The sequence below is a fragment of the Centrocercus urophasianus genome, unplaced genomic scaffold (genome assembly GCF_019232065.1).
Source record: "Centrocercus urophasianus isolate 14NV4802_14NV808 unplaced genomic scaffold, USGS_Curo_1.0 seq_51, whole genome shotgun sequence".
Lineage (NCBI taxonomy): Eukaryota > Metazoa > Chordata > Aves > Galliformes > Phasianidae > Centrocercus > Centrocercus urophasianus.
The window spans coordinates 772496-787276 of record NW_024885100.1 but is presented as its reverse complement, the minus strand read 5'-3'; the positions used below and the strand labels follow the sequence as shown (position 1 = coordinate 787276).

General features: G+C 48.7%; 2 protein-coding genes across 22 annotated transcripts in view; one reads left to right on the top strand and one right to left on the bottom strand.

Annotated features, from left to right (window-relative positions):
- Positions 1 to 97: 97 nt before the first annotated feature.
- MRPS34 (mitochondrial ribosomal protein S34) lies at positions 98 to 1991 on the top strand. The gene is made up of 3 exons (XM_042835376.1): positions 98 to 454; positions 537 to 579; positions 1308 to 1991. Exons 1-3 carry the CDS (start codon positions 137 to 139, stop codon positions 1577 to 1579), a joined length of 633 nt encoding a protein of 210 aa, XP_042691310.1. The 5' UTR covers positions 98 to 136; the 3' UTR covers positions 1580 to 1991.
- Positions 1992 to 4384: 2393 nt separating this feature from the next.
- MAPK8IP3 (mitogen-activated protein kinase 8 interacting protein 3) overlaps positions 4385 to 14781 on the bottom strand; it is a 74194-nt gene continuing 63797 nt past the window's right edge. For 18 of the 21 annotated variants that reach the window (XM_042835312.1, XM_042835327.1, XM_042835316.1 and 15 more), the window contains 7 exons: positions 14478 to 14626; positions 13484 to 13655; positions 13239 to 13352; positions 11894 to 11932; positions 8171 to 8350; positions 7771 to 7914; positions 4385 to 7208 (listed from right to left, as the gene is read on the bottom strand). In XM_042835312.1, coding sequence (XP_042691246.1) covers positions 7087 to 7208; positions 7771 to 7914; positions 8171 to 8350; positions 11894 to 11932; positions 13239 to 13352; positions 13484 to 13655; positions 14478 to 14626 — 920 coding nt within the window. In that variant the 3' untranslated portion in view covers positions 4385 to 7086. The remainder of the gene's footprint in view (positions 7209 to 7770; positions 7915 to 8170; positions 8351 to 11893; positions 11933 to 13238; positions 13353 to 13483; positions 13656 to 14477; positions 14627 to 14781) is intronic. The other 3 variants (XM_042835323.1, XM_042835333.1, XM_042835332.1) reach the window with 1 other exon arrangement.

Sequence of the window (14781 nt, the reverse complement as noted above, 5' to 3'; positions counted from 1 at the left end):
AGCCGGCTTCCGGGGACGGGGCCCGGAGCCGGGGCGACTTCCGGGGAGCGCCGGAAGCTGCGGGTGGAGGCAGTGGACTGGAGCGGGGGCAGTCCTACTTCCGGGGGAGGGGCTGAGGCGGCTTCCAGTCGGCGCCATGGCCCGCAAGAAGCTGTACCGACCGATCGCCGCCATGGCCAAAAAGGTGCGCGAGTATCGAGCGCTGAAGGAGCGGCCGCGGGATTCACAGCGCTTCGCTCTGGACTACGAGACCATGAGACGGCCGCTGACGCAGAAGCGGCTGCCAGTGCTGGCCTGGGAGGACGTGCGGCGCGAGCAGCGGCTGTTCTCACTGCTGTGCCGCCTGCCGCTGTTCGGTGTGGGCCGCGTGGTCACCCGCAAGTCCTGGCTGTGGGCGCACGATGAGCCCTGCTACTGGGTCATCACCAAGGTCCGCGCAGACTACACGGCCGAGGTAACGACTGCGCGGGGCGGGGGCTGCGGGGCTGCGGGAGCCGCGCCGTTGCGGCCCTGAGCCTCCGTGATCTTCACTGCAGGGCATGGACCACGGCAGGGCCTGGGGCCGGCTGACGTTCCGAGGTAAGGCCTCCCGGGAGGGGCGGGGGCTGAGCAAAGCGGCTCCCGGCCATTGGTACCAAATGCCGCGGTCCGGCGCTCCCGGAACGCCTCCGTAAGGGACGTTATGGGGAAGCCGTAACGCGGAGCTCGGGCCCTGCGCTCAGGGCTGATGTGATGGGCTGCTTGTAGACCTGGAATGCAAAGCGTGTGCTGAGCACGCGGGGATGTGCCAGGTAGAGTCATCGGTGGAGCAGCAGTTGTGGCGGGGTGGCTTCTGGATGGGACTGTAACTCTTAGAGTTGCATGTTTGAATTTTCCAATTTTTAAGCTGCTTCACACTAGGTTTATAAATCTGGTCTATTAGAGTTTTTGAAACACTTCTCATTCAAAGGTTTTAAAGTTGTTGAGTATTTTTGTCATTGAACTTCACGGTGTGGAGATGCATTGCTTTCGTTCTTTGCCATGGAAACTAAGGCAGAGGGAGAGGTGACTCCTTGCATGACAAGTCATGACCTCTGCACAGTATGGAGCAGCTAGCACGTGTCTTTTCAGTCTGTTCCTGGTCAGATTTCCAAGGACTAAAGTGGGATCCCATAGTATAGCAGTGAGGATATCATATGATCTTTCGAAAATTTCCTTTATTGTTGCTTCTTTCAGTATCTGTGGCACAGGAAAGCTGATACTTGCTACAGTGTCTGGAGAGAATCTGTTGCTGAGAGCATTGTCCGCTGATGTTCATCTTTTATCAGGTAAAACTGAAGAAGAAGACAGAGAGATTGACAAAGTCATGTATCATGACTGGCGAATGGTGCCCAAGCACGAGGAGGAGGCCTTCAAGAAATTTACCCCCGTGCCAGAGGAGAGCTGTCGGTACCTCCCATACCCACCTTTGCTCCGAGCCATGATCCTCGCTCAGTGGCAGAAAGAGGGGAAAGAGATCACAGAGGAGCCAATGATTGACCTGCAGAGGACCTTTCACCTTAAGGCTGCAAAGAAAAATGCTACAGGGACATCCTTGTAACGTCCTGCTCTGTGTCCTGAGCTTCCCACACGCTCTTGCTTCGTATTGGCAGAACATCACCTTACTGAAGCCCCCCTTGCCTACTGTGGTACAGTGTGTCCAGTTGATATCCAGTTGACCTTGTTTTCTCCCCTGGACTGTATGGTAATCTCATCTGAAATTGAAGATGCATTTGGATTTTATTTTTTTCCCCTCATAACTTTGGTCTCAGATTCACTGTATATTCTCTGAACTTAGAGCTCCTGTCATCCAGCTACAATGCTTGGGAGCACAGTTTCATTTACAGCCTGAGAATCTAGGAGTTTATAAAGAACATTTCTGAAGCAGTTTATAAGTTCTACATCATGGAAAAACTACTAAGTTAAGTATGACATTATTTCACAGAGCCAAAATAAATGATTTCTTATTTCCACATATTTCTAAGAAAATCTGTTCTTTGGGGGGTGATTTATTTATTCAGTGCCTGGAGCTCAGCATGATGGTTTGCTGGGGGTCCAAACTTAGCCTTTGCAATACAGGTAGAGCATCACATTCCTCTTACCAGTGCAGTCTCATCTCATTTACTGACATAAAGCTGCAATAAACAGCATGGCAGGAACACAGCTGAACTCTAGATTCTGAGCATGATTCCCAGCAATGGCTGTCAGGAGATGAGAGGAATCATTTTAATTCTGATCACGGAAGGTATACAGGATTAGCTCTTACTATTTGAAGCCAGTTGCGAAATATCACTTGTTCTGGTGCAGCACATTGTGGTGAAAGTTACAAAAATGCATCTTCTTAGTGCAGAGCTTACGTTTTCATTTCTTCTCCCAATGGTTGTGGCTTTGGCGCAGTGTCAGGAACCATTGTGGTGAGGGGTTCCAGTTTGGTTGTGCGTGGAGGAGTCACAAGAGCTGTTCAGCTCCTTGCAGTTCAGCATTTGGCACTTCTGTCTGAGAATTGCTGTTGCATTTGCAGCGGCATCCTAAAATCACAAGTTGCCCAAAGGGATTTACTGAAGGAAAGCAAAAATGTGACTCTGTGCCCTCTGTCTGCATGGCAGGCCTCGATGACACAAGGTAGTTTGGCTAGAAACTACCAGTTTGCCAGAAAGGCTGTCAGCAGGCAGAGCAAACAGGTCAACAGCTACCTGTCCTTCACAGGTTTCCTCACCAAAGGCTCATGAAGGCTTAACATGGATGAGGGCTTTCACGTGGGTTAACAGCTGATCCTATAAGCTATAATAGTTGGGAAGCACTGGGCTCTTGCTCCTGTGCTGTGGAAGGCTGTAGGGTTCAGAAGGGCTTTGAAGCAGTGGGAGCATCCATAGGAGGCAAGTCCAGAGTGCTGATAATGCATTAACACTGCCATGGGCTGAGACGTCCAGCTGCAGCTCGTCCTTAGTCACGATGGAGGTGCTACAGAAACAGCACAGCACCAAGGAGGGAGGAGGAGGGAGGAGCAGGATGGGGAAAGAAAGTAGCTCTGGGTTCAGAAGGAGCAATCCTATCCTCAGCCCAGCATGGCCTGGCTGAGCAGCCAGCACTTGTGGTGCCCTCCTCCAGGCAGCCCGCAGCAGCAGAGCATCCACCAACAGCCAGAGACAAACCAAGAAATGGGTCAGGCCCAGGGCATGGACGGGGAGCCTGGGCAGGAGCAGAAACAGATGGGATGGGACCTGCTTCCAAACCTGGCTTTTGAGGTTCTGCCAGCAGCCCAGGATCACTGCTTGGTGGCCCCATGCCCTGCCATGTTGTGAACACAGCTCCTGAGATGAGGGGCTCGGGCCTCCTGTATGGCTCCTGCAGGAGCTGCAGGGCAGGTCTACAGGGCTGCCGGCTGACCCCTGGCAGGGTGTCCTTGAGGAACCCTTCTGCTTCATCACCTTTCTGCTTAGAGCACACAGCTCCTGGGCAGCCAGATCTCCTGCTCCAGGTTCCTCTCCCAGAGCTGGTTTACAGCTCCCAGCACACTACAGAAGTCACTTCAGACCTGCAAGGCTTGGCCACTTTTTTCCATAATGCTGTGGGCTCTCCCCCAGGTCTATAAGGGCAGCAGATGGGGATGGCCTATTTAAGCTACAGTGAGCACAGCAGTTAGCACCAAGTGCGTGAGCCAAGTGCTCTGTTCTCAGGGTGCTGCACCAAACTACTTGTGTCACTGCTGCTATTTGCAATTTTACGTGCACGCTCTTAGGATGCAGGCAATGCAGCTAATGAGGAAGCAGCTCATCATGCAATTAAAGTTGTCTAGGAAGACAGCAGTAACTGCTCAATGCAGTTCAACATAAAGACTGACAGCTGGTAATTGACCGAGTCAGTATTCATAATCTTAGTAATTTTCACTCCTTTTCTGTCTCTTATCTATTACTGCTGTACGTACCCCTTGAATGAATTCAATTCTACAAAATAAATACGAGCTTATCTAAATACTGCTGGGATTGGGAGGAACAGCTGAATTCGCCTTATCAAGTGCTGAATGTCACCATTCCTATTGCACTGTCAACGACCACCTGGTATCGGCAGGGAACTGATGGAAGATTCCCCACAGCTTGTCTGAAGGGGGTCCATAAGGACACGTGGACAGACTGCAGCTGGAGGACCTGTCTTTTATTTCTGACACTGAGAGAAGCCACAATGTGCACTGGCTTCAAAGGCAGTGTCTTGCAGGACCAGCACCTCCTCAGACAGTGAGGAACACGCATCTCATTTCTTGCTAGCTGCTGAACGGGACCATTCCCACCATTTTAAGTGTCGTGATGTTCCTAAAGGCTGAGCGGAAATCCCAGTGACCTTTCCAGCAACAAGACCTACTGGCACTTGCTGATGTTAACACATTTATTACATACAGAACAGATATGGTTTGTTGTTTGATAGCGTAGGGAAAAAAGCATGGGAACGTATTCATACAGCGGTCTCTTTACAGAATGCCATCTTCAGACCAAACAGCGGAGTTTACAGGCCTTAAGACACTTTTTAAAATCCTTTTGTAACATACAAGATACTTTACATACATCACAGTGGAGATATGACAGGGAAGTGTGTTGAAGCCAGTCAGTTCTCACCTTGCTGCCCAGCAGCCACCACATCCCAACAGGAGCTGATAGCAGAGGCTGAGCTGGAGCCACCCCTCCAACATGTGTGCTTCTCCTGGAGGAAACCAAGCACCAAACTGGGAAGGAACCTGCTGGCAGAGGCCCAAGAGTGGTTTCCTCATGTTGCCATGGACCAGTGGGTGACAGAAGACTGAATATTGTCACTTTTACTGCTAAAACCAGATAGAGAACAAATTGTAAGAGGTAAGAACGTTGCAATCCTGTATTTTTACGCTGAAGGTTTGACACACCTAAAGAATTGCATTTGCCTTTAAATGACACCAAAGCATGCCATTTTCCTGGCTCTAACTGTTAGATATCTGTGGAATCTGCTGTCTCAACATCCGTTACTGCACCCTGTGCCGTGACCCAGAGAGCCTGTTCTAGCAGAAAGCATTCTGGGGATGAGTGAGCACTGCCCCAAGTGAGATGTCTCCTCTCAAATATTCTCCTCTACATGAATGGCTGCTCGCAGTCAGCCAAATGCAAGCCACAGATCCTGGCTTGAAGATACAGCCCAGCTAGCTTCCTACCTCTGCAAGGAGCAGTGTGGGTCCTCACGTCACCAGCTGCTCAGGCAGTGTGGGCAGCACCGTGGTCCCATACTTTGATGGCTGAGGCCTCTGCACCCTGCGTATGTCTTCTTGCCTCCCTGGATGGGAACTGTGTGCCCCAGCCTTTTCTGAACTGAGCATCCAAAGACCATTTCAGGGTTGCTGAATGAGGACAGGTGTTAAAACTTCCCCAGTGAATGCTGTGTTCCTGCAGCACACAAACAGCTGCAGACCACAAGGCTTGAGAGCAGCCTGGACCATGACAAGCAGCACAGGTCTTGTTCCTCAGAGATGGAGGTGGACATCCTTGGGAGATCCACAGTGCTGCACAGCTCAGGAAACCAACAAGACAGCCACCAGGATCTTCTAAATTCATTGCTAACAGCTCTTCTTTGTAGAGAAAGGAACTGCTGCAACTGTCAGAAGGGGAAAACAAACCACTGCCTCTACATCTGGAGCTGCCACACTTTCAATATGGAGCTTAAAACTGTTCTCCCTGGCTGCACTTTTGGCTGCTTCTCCTACAAGCAGGACACACAGCTTGCACAAGGAGCGCAGTCAGAATTTCTCTCAGAGGCTGTCATTCTTTAGAGGAGTAACAGAGATCCAGCTTTTCAAACCACTCACTAACCAATTCAATCAGTGCTTGTGATGCTGAGTAAAAGGAGCTGGGAGATGTGGCCTCAATTCCCTTATCTGCATGACCTCAGGCAAGACACAGCCTGTACACCTTGACTGCACCTACAGAGTCTTTCCTAACCTGACAGCCACTGTCTAAAGGAAAACAGCCACCTCCTTCCAGCAGGATGCCAGCAGTTCCCAGCAGGATGGGGTCCTGATGAGTCGAAGTAATCTCAGTGTGTTAATGCAGAATTCACAGCAGACGAACATTATCTGCCACTGCCTCTATTTTAAAAGCCAGTAAATCCTATGTAGAGATAACTTTCTCCTAAAGCTTTCAGGCTCACAAAACGAATGAACTCAACTCTTTCCTGCTTGACTTTTTTTTTTTTTTTTTTAGAGAAGGGAGTTAAAATATCACTGCCTTTTCCCCCTTTAAAATAACAGGGTTCCAGTACTTCTTTGTTAATAGTTTTGAAAGGCCCCACGGCCTCCACAATCAACCATCTGTCACCCACCTGAGGCTACCAAACAATCCCCTCTGGACACATGCCGTCACCCAGCACACTACTGCTATGATAAAAGCAGCAGAAGAGGAGGGAGACTTTCCATCTGCAAGTGTGGAGGATGTGTTCCCCCCACTAACAGCCCTGCCACCTTCTCCAGCCAAACAGCAAAAGCGCTTCCCAACCTCGACATTCCTTTCTATTGAAGGCTCCTTGGACCTGGCTGCTGTCAGTCTGTGGGATATTATTCTATGCTTGGGTGCACATAGTGGATAAGGTGGAAAGTCCACTGGTGAACAAGGAAGGATTTCTTCTGGGGTGCTGTAGGAGTTGTGATCCTCCATCGCTGCTTTGGCGGGGATGCCAGGGTGCTGCACTACTTCTCATGCAGGTGGGAGCAAGGCATCCTGCTGGAGAACCAGACCCACCACCTGTCCAGCTCCCCAGCCCCAGGCAAAGCTTTTGCACAGCTCTGGCTCCAAGCTTCACTTTTATCAACGCGCTGCCATTTCTCTCCTTGTAGACGCCAGCTCCAGAGCAGAACAATAATCCAACCACGCAGAAAGCTCATGGGCCCAAGATGAAAGCTGCAAGTTCAGAGGTTACAAAGGGGTCACAGTCTGAGGCAGGAGCCGCTGCAGTTGTCTGGGGTCGGTTTCCAGCAGTAGGTATAATGCAGGCGTTCTGTATGTACATTGTGGCATTCAGGTGGGAACAGGGACACTTACATTGGTAGGAAAGGAGAAATTCTCACTCTGGGATATAGGATACCTGCCACACAATAATGTGGCTCCTTTCTGCCTTAGAAAGTACTGGCTTCACCTGGGTGGCATCTCCTGCATTCTCCTCTGTCTCATCATCTTCTCCATCCCCTGAAGACAGAAAGCAGAGTAAAAAAGGCTGGAAAGAAAATCCCAAGCTACACTGCCCTGAAATTGTTCAGAGGAGGTGAATATTTGTGCTACAGTCTTCACAGTTTGATGACAGGCAGCAGGAGCCAAGACCTCCCTGCATGCCTGGAGAAATAACTGCATGGTGCTTTTCTGAACTAGGCTTCTGTGAATGGAACAAACTGTCTCCAGCTAAAGGGAAAACCATCTCCCATTTGGGGAAGCCAATGTTTACAACAGAGTGCCCCAGAACAGCACAGGTGACTCCAGTGGGACGGCAGTGTTTGCAGCCAATGGCACAGATGTTTTTATTTTTCCAAGGCCATTAATGCTGACCGCACAGCACTGCAGGCACAGGCAGGGGGAAGGTTTGGCAGCTTCGTGCTGTGGAAGGAAAATACTTGCTATCTGCCACCACAGCGGGAGGTAGGAGAAAAACAGCCTTGCTTTTCAGATTTCTTTTCCCACAGCAGTGATCCCTCTCCTTCACAAATCGTACCCTTGCACCCCTTCCAATTCCACACCCCCCACTGCAGGCACTCACCGATCCGGAAATCAATGTACCCTTCTCCTCCACTCAGCACCAGGACATTCTTCAGCTTCTGCCCCTCGGTCTCTGTGGCTGCTGTGCTGGGGTTCTCCGAGGGGCTGTCCAACACGCTCCCATTCAAAGTTGCTAGGACGTTGCCTGGGACAGGACAGAGGTGCCATCAGTGCCACTGCTCAGCCCTCAGGCACTCTGAGAGACAAGCACGACTGAGCAGGCCAGTTCCTTCTGCTGGTGAAATCTCAAAGACACTGCAGTTTGAGCTACCAGTGTCTGAGTCACAGGATCTCCAAGTGCCAGGAACTGGCAGCCTTCTGCTGCAGGTCAGCCTAAGCTCCTGCCTCAGAATGGACAGTGCTAACAGACCCTCATAAGGAAGGGCTGTGCTCATCCTTACCAGGCACAGAGACAAAGAACTTGACAGCATCACGGTGACCATGGAAACAGAGCTGTGCCTGAGCCATGGAGCAGTAGGGAATAAAACTGCTGGCAGATTTGTCACTGTTGTCATCACCATACACGTGGATGACCCCGCCAGAGCGGCTGCCCTCTCCGGAGGTGGGTGAGGTCTTGTTGGCTATGGACAGGAGAAGGAACATTGTTAGTCATAGTTTTGGCCCCATTTACAGGAGGGGCACAATCAAAAAAAAAACTCTTGAGGCATGAAGGAAAACCTTTATGGATTCAAATCTCTCAAAAGGTCTTACAGAATAAAATGGTTCAGCTGGGTGGACCTTCAAAGATCACCTACTCCAACTGTCCACTTCGGGGCTAATCAAAACTTAAAGCATTTCACTGAGGGCATCTCAATACACAGTCCAACATCTCATGAACAGACAGGCAGGCGGCAGCACTTGCCTCTCTAGGAAGTTCCAGTGCTGCCCTACCCTCATGGTAAAGAGATTCTTCCTGATTCCCAGTCTGAGCTTCCCTGGCACAGCTCTGGGCTGCTCCCACACATGCTGTCCTTGGCTTCCAAGCACAGAGCACAGCACCTCCCTTACTTCCCCTGCTCAGGGAGTGCAGAGCAGAGAGGTCACCCCCAGCCTCCTGTTCTCCAGGTTGCCCTCAGCCTCTCCTCAAAGACATGGCTCCCAGTTCCATTACCAGCTTTGTTGCCCTCATCTGAATGCTTTCAAGCACCATCCTTTTTATATTGTGGAGCCCAGAACTACACCAAATATTCAAGGTGAGGCCACACCAATACTAAGTACAGCAGGAGAATCACCTCTTTTGACCTGCCAGCCATGCTGTCACCCAACAGACTCCAAAATGCAGTTTGCTCTCTTAGTGCCAAGGCACCCTGTTGGCTCCCACTGAGCCTGCTGTCACCACTTAGATCCCTTTTTGCTGAGCTGCTCTTCAGCTACTTATCTCCCATGCTCTGCTTGTGTCCAGCACTGCTCCATCCTGGGTGCAGAACACAGCATTTTCCTTTGCTGAACTTCATGCTGTTGCTCCTTGCCCAATGCTCTATCTATCTGGAGCCCTCTGCAAGGTTTCTCAACCCTCTGAGGAGTCAAAAGCACCTCCTAGCTGAGTGCCATCACGTGCTGAGGATGCACTTCAGTCCTATAACCAGACCACTGATAAAATATTGAATAGAACAGGCCCTAGAACTGAGCCCAGAATTATGTAAGGGTTATATTCATAGGATCCTTAGAGTTGAAAGGGAAATTTAAAAGGTCATCTCATCCGACTCCCCTGCAATGCACAAGGACAACACAGTTAGATCAGGCTGTCCAGGGCATGATCCAGCCTGGTCTTGCAAATCTCCAGAGATGGGGAATCCACCACATCTCTGGGCAATCCATTCAGTGCCTCACCACCATCACTGTAAAATGCTTTTTCCTTTTACCCAACTTAAATCTACCCTCTTTGAGCTTGAAACCATTTCCCCTTGCTCTATCACCACAGACCCTGCTAAAGAGTCTGTCCCCTTCCTTCCTGTAGCTCCCCTTCAGATACTCTCAAGTAGTGAAGGCCACTCTCAGGTCACCTCACAGCCTTCTCTTGTCCATGCTGCACAGCCCCAGCTCTCAGCCTGTCTTTACAGGAGAGGTGTTCCATCTCTTGGATCATTTCTGATGTGCTCTAACAGGTCCATGTCTCTCTGTACTGAGGACTCCCCATCGGGATGCAGAGCTCCGCATGAGTTCTCACAGCGCTGAGCTCCCTTGACTTGCTGGCCACACAGCTTTGGATGCAGCCCAGGAATGGTTGGCTTTCTGGACTGTGAGAGCCAACACGTCCTGCTGCCACCCACCAGTACCCCCAGGTCCTTTTCAGCACGGCTGTGCTCCATCCTTTCATCCCCCAGCTTGTATTGGTAGTGGACGTTGCCTGGACCCAGGCGCAGACCTTTTGCACTCAGACTTGCTGAACCTCATGTGGCTCTCCTGAGTGCACTGCTCAGCCTGTCTGGGTCCCCCTAGATGGCATCCCATCCCTGTAATGTAGGACTATAGCAGGTTATACGGTCCCTCTCTGTTAGGATGATTAAATCCACTCACAGTAACAAACTACTTTTTTTTATTTGGCTGTTAATGATGCACACTTCCCTGGTGGTGGTGGACAAGAGTGACTCTAGGGCACACAAGACAAGGCCTCTGGGGCGCACCACTAAAGGTCTCTTCTCCAGGAACAATCCTGTCCAGCCTTCAGAAGTCACTTACTGTCCTAGTGATCAGCCTCTGGGACTTGGCAATGTAGGCAAATGTATCCACTATAACTGAGACACGATCAAGGCTCTAGTCTCCCATACCAGACCTGAAGAACTACTGCTATTTTGGGAACTGACGTTGCTTCCAAATCAAGTCCTTTGCTCACACCAAGCTGCTTTCAGCAGCCTCTGTGTCTGGCAAAGGCCTCTCAGCCCAGCAAGTGTCAGAGCAGTGGAGCCAGCGCCTTCCTTAGTCCTTGATTTAGAAGATCAGCTACTCAAACAATGAACATAAAGAGATGTCCAACATCCACAGCACCCAAGGACCTCAAGGTGAGCTCAGAGGCATGCATCTTTCAGGCCTGTGCTTTCGAGGTGGGAAAGCTTCCATTCACCAGGGATGAAAGCAGTTCTCAGAGATGAGGACAGGAAATGCTTTTCTTCTGCATCGGTAAAACAAACCGTACTAAAATCAGAAAGTATTCACTTCCTGTTTACTTACAGAGCAAAATGAACTGCTTACTTACTATCTGTAGCTCTGTATGTTGGCTTGGGCTGGTTTCCAGTTATTAAGAGGCTCAGGAACAAAGGAGGTTCTTACCTAGCAGATTTGCAATGGGATTCTGGGGTAAGTACAAATATTTGGATGGAGGAATGAGAATCAGTGTGTGCTGGGGGAAGATCCCTGAGATGAAAGCTTTGCTTTCTGCACCTCTGTGCTTTGGTTTACTGAGGGCAGACAGAACTGGCTGAGGCCCAGTAGACAAGGCTCTTCCAGCTCAGCATCTGGCTTCTCACAGTGACCACTACCAGAGGCTTTAAAAGGAAGAGAGATGCACCAGTAATGTTTCTGGATAGGAGCATCTTACAATGAGAAAAAACACTTTCTGCCTCTAAAAAGGCTGAGGCAAGTATAAATCTGAACAGCGAGCTCAGACGCTGCTTTAAGTGACACAAACAAACAATTCTCAGTATTCATCCAAGTTCTTCTTTTAAGTGTTGGCTGACTTCCTGCAGCTGGCAGGTGTCACAGCCCTTCCTACCACTGGCCTGGAAACTAATTTGAGATGCAGCCTTGGAAAACCAAGGATGACCAAGGATGACCTCAGAAGAACAGTGTGCTCCTGCTTTTGGAGCTGAATGAATAAATCCTCACAGTCTCCAACTCAGACCTGGCCTACCAGAAAGGCAGTACTGTATAGTACTATACAGTAAAGTACTCGACACAAAAAGCAGAGGGGTGGCTGATGAGATGGACGAAAATGTTTCAGACCGTAGGAAATGATCATTTTCACATTATTGTCTCCAGACACTTTTCTCACTTGACTGACTTAAAATGAAAGAGATGAGGAAAAATGGATGGGGAGAGCTGAATGGCAGGATGGAAGGGTAGGAAAGTGACTGCAAAGGTGAGCAGCTGCAGAAGTGAAAGCTGAAGGAAGGAGGCAATGGACTTACCCCGGAGCCCAAGGAGTTGGCCTCGATGGAGGACTACAGCTAGGTAGAGGCAAGGAGTGGGAACACAAAGGGGCACGGGAAGAGACAGGAAGGATGGGAGAGAAGAAAAAGGTGATTACTGGGAGAAAATTCAGGTAGCAACAGAAATGTATATATTTGGAGAAACCACATGAGCTATGGGCTGAATTCGTTTATACCAACACTGTTCTTGCTCATTTTACTATTATCTCACAAAGACAAACGAGGTATCTGAGACAGATGAAGGTGCTTGGTCACAAAGATCTATTGCTAAAGTTTCTAGTGAAGGTTTACAGCTTACCACATTTTTAAAGAAACACCAAAAGATAATGCAACTGGTTTATAGCAGGGAACAAGCTGAAACTGCAATTATGACAACAGCATCAGTCCCAAGGGGAGTTCAGCTCCAGTAGCCTTAGAGGAAACAACTTCAACTCCGACTTCCAGAAGGGCTGCAACAGGTTTGCCCCTTTTACCCAAGAGCCATTTGTTTCTCAGCTTTCCTGTCAGCACTGATGAGAACATGTATGTATTGCTGCTTTCCACTGAAAGGAGCTGCAGTCAGCCTCAAGTCCTACTCCTTGTTATATTTTGAAACAGACCTTCCACCACGAAAAATCTGATGATGACTGGCAGGTACAGAACAGGCTTACTGAGAGCTTCAATTAAATTTCCAGTGCTGGAGGTGTGCCTTTCACCAACTGCTGCTACTGGACTTGTCTTAGGATGCTGATTTCTACTTGACTAATAAAAACTGAACTCTAATTTGAGAAAATGAAGCTTTTTCTAAGGTCAATTTCTGCAAAATATTCACATAGACATCTGAGCATCTCCACACCAGATAAAAATTTCCAGGGAGATCTTCCTGGTGACTTCTCATCCCACAGCCTCCTCCTTTTGGAGACTTGCTACAATTCCCAACTCTGTTTCTCCGGCTTCCCAGTAGGTACAGAATCAGTTCACATCAGTCTGCTCTGTCAAGGTCACCCTCAAAAGAGAAGGCTATATAGAGAGGAAAGATTACATTGGTGCCCAAGAGAAACATGCCTTCAACTGAATTGAAAATGAACAATAATAAATCTCTACTTGGCTTTAAACAGGTTAAATTCATTCAGCTGAACACTTAATTACATAACTAAGGAAGAGTTAAATCGAGGCCTGGGTCATTCACACTCAGCACTCTTCTCTCTGAACACTTTGTCAAGTTCAGAGTAAAAATGTCCAGAAAGTATTGGCCCACCAAAGCCATCTGCCAGAAATCACCAATTCACCAAAGCACTGCTCTTTTCAGGGGGGCACAGAAAAATCTCTGATGAATGTCACTTACTCTCAGTCAGTGGAATGGAGATGACAACGCCGTTCCCTGTTCCTACCCAGAGACGATTGCCAGCAATGAGCAGGGCTGTAATCCGTACAAATGAGAAGCCCAGTTTTCCAGTACCTGTAAGCACGCATGGGAATGGGAGCATCAGCAATCTGTATGACTTTTGGGCAATGTCTGCTAACGATTTTTCATTTCTCGCTGATCTCAGTAAGCAACAGACCATTGAGAGGCGATCCCTACTGCCTCACCTAGCATCTTGCTGACATAAGGCTCAATGTCAACGTCCTGCAGATGTTGATGGCTGTGGGCATGGTAAAGCCTCAGAGTGGAATCCAGGCGGATGGAAACCCACACTCCATCTCCAATCCACGCCAGCTGTCGCACCTGGCTCTCACGCCGAGGGTGGGCATCAAAAGACTTCTGAATTGACACATAAGTAGAGCAATGCAAGTTCACAAAAGCTTTTCCAATTATCTATACATATGTTCCTATATCTATTCATATATTCTATATATTTTCCTTAACAGAGATTGCTTATTTGGGTTTCAAAGGCCTCAGACAAAATGCACATGACCTCAGAAGTTCAATATAGGATACAGATGATGCTCTATCAAACGAGTTTCGTGGTGCAGAGCTGTGGCTCCACAGAGAATATGACAGTCTTTGCATGCCACTTTGGGAGCAAAATCATTTAGAAACCAGCAGCTCCAAGAGAAATCCTGAATATCAGCAAGCTGCCTTCACTCACTGATGTGAACTTCAACACTTCTCTCTACAAGTAAATTACTGCACACACTGTTAAGCACGGTTGCGTGAACTCCACTGTACGAAACAAATCTTTCAACTAAAAGGGTCTGAGTATTTATTTTTTTTAATTAGGCAAGTGGAACCACTGGGGCTCGCTGACTTCTTCATGCCACAATGCCTACAAATGGAGAAGTCTTAGACTGCAGCTGTAATGCACAGGCATGTTTGTACAGCATGTGAGCCCAGGGTCTCACTAACAAAGGCAAAGACAGTGCTCATTTCAGGCTTTTTGCAAGACTTAATCTCTGCCAAAGGAGGAAGGAATAAACACCTCCCTGGCAGACTGGGTCTGAAGATAACCCCAACTGGCAGACTGACAGTTTTCATTGCAGTCAATACCGACAAGTAAGTTCTGTGTTTCCACGCTCTGCAGCAGAAAACAGAAGAATAGATACAAGTATCTGTATGCATACGTGCACACATTTCCTCTCTTACCTCAATCTGCATTGTCTTAGGTTGAATAACATGGATTTTGTTCTTATAGCCACACCAGACTCTGTCATACACAACAGCCATGCAGCGGATAGAATGGTGAGTGTGACCAAGGTCCATTAGGTGGTAATTACTGAGATCCCACTGACGATCTGGGGTGAAAAACAAGTGCAGAAAGATACATTTCTGTCATTCCATTTATATCTAGGTATACAAGGCCTACCTGATCCTTAAAAGCTGATCTTGCTTATGTCTGTGAACTCCCATCAGCACATGTTACTGCTTCAGACACAGCCTTACAGTTAGC